This window comes from Propithecus coquereli, unplaced genomic scaffold, assembly GCF_000956105.1.
Source record: "Propithecus coquereli isolate 6110/MARCELLA unplaced genomic scaffold, Pcoq_1.0 Scaffold23, whole genome shotgun sequence".
In the NCBI taxonomy this organism is placed as follows: Eukaryota; Metazoa; Chordata; class Mammalia; order Primates; family Indriidae; genus Propithecus; species Propithecus coquereli.
Window position 1 is genome coordinate 3,587,802 of NW_012147841.1, and position 3,850 is coordinate 3,591,651.

A 3,850-nucleotide genomic window follows, 5' to 3' on the forward strand; every position below is an offset into this window, starting at 1 on the left:
TTTTTTTTATTATTTCAACAGATTTTTTTTTCCCAAAAATATTAAGGATGTACAAATGTTTTAGGTTACATGTATCATTTTTGAGTCCCAGCTATAGGAGTGCCCATCACCCAAACAGTGTTCTTAGTACCCATTAGATTGGTTTTTTCCCCTCCCCTCCTCTCCACGCCCCTCTGGTTGATTTCCACTGAGTTTAACTTCCCTCTGTGCACTTGTGCACTTCTTGATTAAGTTTCAATTTAATAGTGAGTGCCTGTGGTGTTTGTGTTTTGCATTCCTGAGATACTTCACGTAGGAGAATAGTCTCCAGTTCCATCCAGACTGTTCAAAAAGTTATTAATTCATCTTTTTTTTGGCTGAGTAGTACTCCATGGTGTGTGTGTGTGTGTGTATATCCACACACATACGCACACCCCCCCACACACACATTTTATTAATCCGCTCAAGAATTGATGGGCACTTGGGTTTATTCCACATCTTTCCAGTTGTGAATTGTGCTACAATAAACAATCTAGTACAGGTGTCTTTTTAATGAGAAGTTTTCTTTTCCTTTGGGTACATACCCAATAGTGCGATTGCTAGATAGAATGGTAGGTCCACTTTTAGTTTTTTGAGGAACCTCCACACTGTTTTCCATAGAGGTTGTACTAATTTGCACTGTATAAGTGTTCCTTTCTCTCTGTATCCATGACAGCAACTATTATTTTTGGACTTTTCATTTTGTTAATCTTTTGTATCGTTTTTTTGTTTTCCAGTTCATTTAGTTCTGCTCTTACCTTCCTTATTTCTTTTCTTCTGCTGGCTTTGGGTTTGGTTTGTTCTTCCTTTTCTAGTTCCTTGAGGTGTGCCATTAGATTGTTAATTTGTCATCTTTCTGTCTTTTTGATGTAGACATTGAAGTATATGAATTTTCCCCTGAGGGGTACTTTTGCCATGTCCTATAGATTTTGATAGCTTGTGTCCCCTTTGTCGTTCAGTTCAAAGAATTTTTTGATTTCCATCTTAATTTCATTCTTGATCGAGTAATCGTTCAGCAGCAGGTTGTTTAATTTCCATGACTTTGTATATGTTTTAGTATTTCTCTCATGATTGATTTCTAGTATTATTCTGCTGTGGTCTGAGAAGTACGTGGTATAATTTTGGTTCTTTTGAATTTGCTGAGATCTGTTTTATGGCCTAAGATATGATCAGTCTTGGAGAATATCCCATGTGCTGCTAAGAAGAATGTGTATTCTGTAGTTTTGGGGTAGAATGCTCTGTAAATGTCTGTTAGATCAATTTGATTTAGAGTTTGGTTTAAGTCTACTGTTTCTTTATTTATTTTCTGCTTTGATTATTTGTTGAACTCTGACAGTGGGGTGTTGAGGTCCCTGGTAATTACAATGGCGCTATTTATTTTTTGCTTAGCTCTAGGAAAATTTGCTTTGTGTATTTGGGAGCTCCTGTGTTGGGTACATATATGTTTAGGATTGTTATGTCTTCTCCTTTACTGGGGACTCTATCTTGAACCAATTCCAGGCGTGACTGCTGCTCACGGGTGGAGAGTCCTGAGTGAAGCGTTGGACCTCAGGGATGTTCTGCTGACCCAGAGGTAGTGGTGGGGACTCAGTAATGTTGTCTTGGGGACCAGGCACAACTCTGGAATCTCTGAGGTGGAGTTGCAGGCCTGGCGGCAGCCCAGGACTCTAACACAGTGATGGTTTCAGTGCTGGCTCTGGGGATTTCTGGGGCTGAGCTGCCCATATAGTGACTGTTCCACCAGTGTGGGGACTGATGATGTCCAGTTGAGCAGGCAAGGGTTTGTCTCAGCGGCTCAGAGTCCGTGTGGACTGGTCGGGGCTTCTAGTCGGCTAAGGTTCTTCCCCAGCACCTAAGACCCACTGAGGCATAGCCTCAGGGTTCCCAAGTGGTTCCTGTGGCATCTGAGGCTCCGCTTCTGTTCGCTTCCCATGCTGGGAGGAGTTCTGCTCAGTCCACAGTCACAGGGCAAGACACAGGCGAGCCTCTGTTCCCCTGCAAGCCCAGCACGGGTGATGCAAAGGCTGTTGCTGGAAGGCTGGGTTCTGAGCAGACCTGGCTTTCTGTACCAGAATGATCAGGTGTCGTTGGTTTCAGAAACCTGGGCTTGGCAGGCACCAGATCTCTGCCACACCTGCTCTCTGGCGGAATGTCTTTGTGCAGACTCATAGTAGCTTTCCGTCAGCCCAGGGGTCTGCAGTGGAAGAGGGAGACACCTCAGAGATCAAGCTGCCTGTAACTTTTGTTTCTCTCCTAAAAGTCAGTGTCACCTCAAGTTGCCTCTATCCTGCTGTCTTTACCTCTTTGCATCAGTGTGAATTGTATTGGCACCCCAACGTAGTCTCTAATATGATGGGTGATGCTTGTAAGAATTAGCCCCGCCCTGTTTGATTGAGTTGGTAGGTGCCGCAATGAGCTATAGAGTTGTTCTCCCTGTGAGTGGTTGATGCTTGCAGGAAAGAGCCAACTGTGGAGATGATCTTTTGTGCCTGGGATAAACTCTAGTTCCTCCAGGTGGAGTATTTGAATGCCCCAGGCTTTGGGAAGGCCCTGTAGCTCCCAGGGGGTTGATTGGTCTCCACCACAACAGGGTTAGATGGAGGAGCCAGGCAGAGTGTGGTTAGGTTGTGCTAGCCTCCATGGCTTTGTAAAACCTTGGCAGGGCTCAGAGGTGGTTTTCTTAGCCTCTAGGGTGAGCCACTGGGAGGAGGGTCAAGGCAGACTCTCCAGACCAGGAAGACTGCTTGTGAGGAAGGGACCACAATTCCCTGACAGCCTAAGGTGCCTGAATGCACAGTACTTGGTTACTGTGGTGCTATGGGCTGCCATCTTCCCTGCTGGAGGACCCACCCTAGCCCAACAGCATGGTTTTCCGTGGGGGGAGATGGGTGCTCTCCCAGATTGCTGTGTCTTAGACCCCCACAGTATTCTCCTGTCAGTTTCACCCATGTGGGCTCTTTTGCCTCCCAAGTCCAGCTCCCAAACCTCCCTTTTGTGTGCCCCAGTGACATGCTTGTGTCCTGGGGGCATGGGATCTGGCCTGTGTGTCTGGCCCATTGGCTGGCAAGAGTCTCCAAGAAACACTGGTGGGCAGGGAGCTCCCAAATCATGTACCCCAGGTCCACTACAGGCCCTCATAGGGAAAGGCGTGGGCCACTCTCTGTGAAAACCTCAAACTGCAGGATGCGCCAGCTGGGGAGAGGTGGCAACTGGCGAAATTCTTGGCTCAAACTCTTCTCCAGTTGCAGTGGGTGGTGGAGGGGCAGGGAAAGATAAGAATCTGAATGGAAGAAAGCCTGCTCTCCCTCCTCTTGAGTCACTCTCCTTGGAGGGCAGCCCCACAAAGAATGTCCGAGCTTTGGCATCAGGCAAGTTCCCCCGCAATTACTTGGTTGCTGCAGTATTTGGGCTTGTGGGAGTGGAAAAGCTTCCAAGTAACTTGGTAGCCCGCTGATCACCGAAAGAGTGTGGGAGAGAAAAAGGGATTCCCTCTTACCCCTTTACTGGGCTCTGACCCCCTCTGGATTTGATCCTCCCTGATTTCCATTTTTTCCATTATCCTCTTCCTTCTCTTCAGAATTTTCCTCCATGAGGTCCCTGGCAGGCTCCGGCACTTCTTTCTATTGTCTACACCTGAGCTGCATCCCTCTCCCGTCTCCGTTATCTGAAATCCTTCTTCTCCAGCACAGTCTGGCAAGTGATGTCTCTAGTCAGCCATCTTGCCCCTCCCTCTCCCAAAAAACATTTTTAATAAAATCTGTGTATTAGCTTACTTGATTAGATGTTTAATAAATACTTACCAAATAAATAATGCCTATTTGCTATTAGCATT

The 3,850-nt window shown here is 46.4% G+C and overlaps 1 protein-coding gene across 1 annotated transcript in view; it reads left to right on the top strand.

Annotated features, from left to right (window-relative positions):
- NUDCD1 (NudC domain containing 1) overlaps positions 1-3,850 on the top strand; it is a 109,863-nt gene that overhangs the window by 63,914 nt on the left and 42,099 nt on the right. Inside the window, exon 5 of the mRNA XM_012645297.1 lies at positions 3,800-3,805. Within this exon, the coding sequence (XP_012500751.1) occupies positions 3,800-3,805 (6 nt within the window). The remainder of the gene's footprint in view (positions 1-3,799; positions 3,806-3,850) is intronic.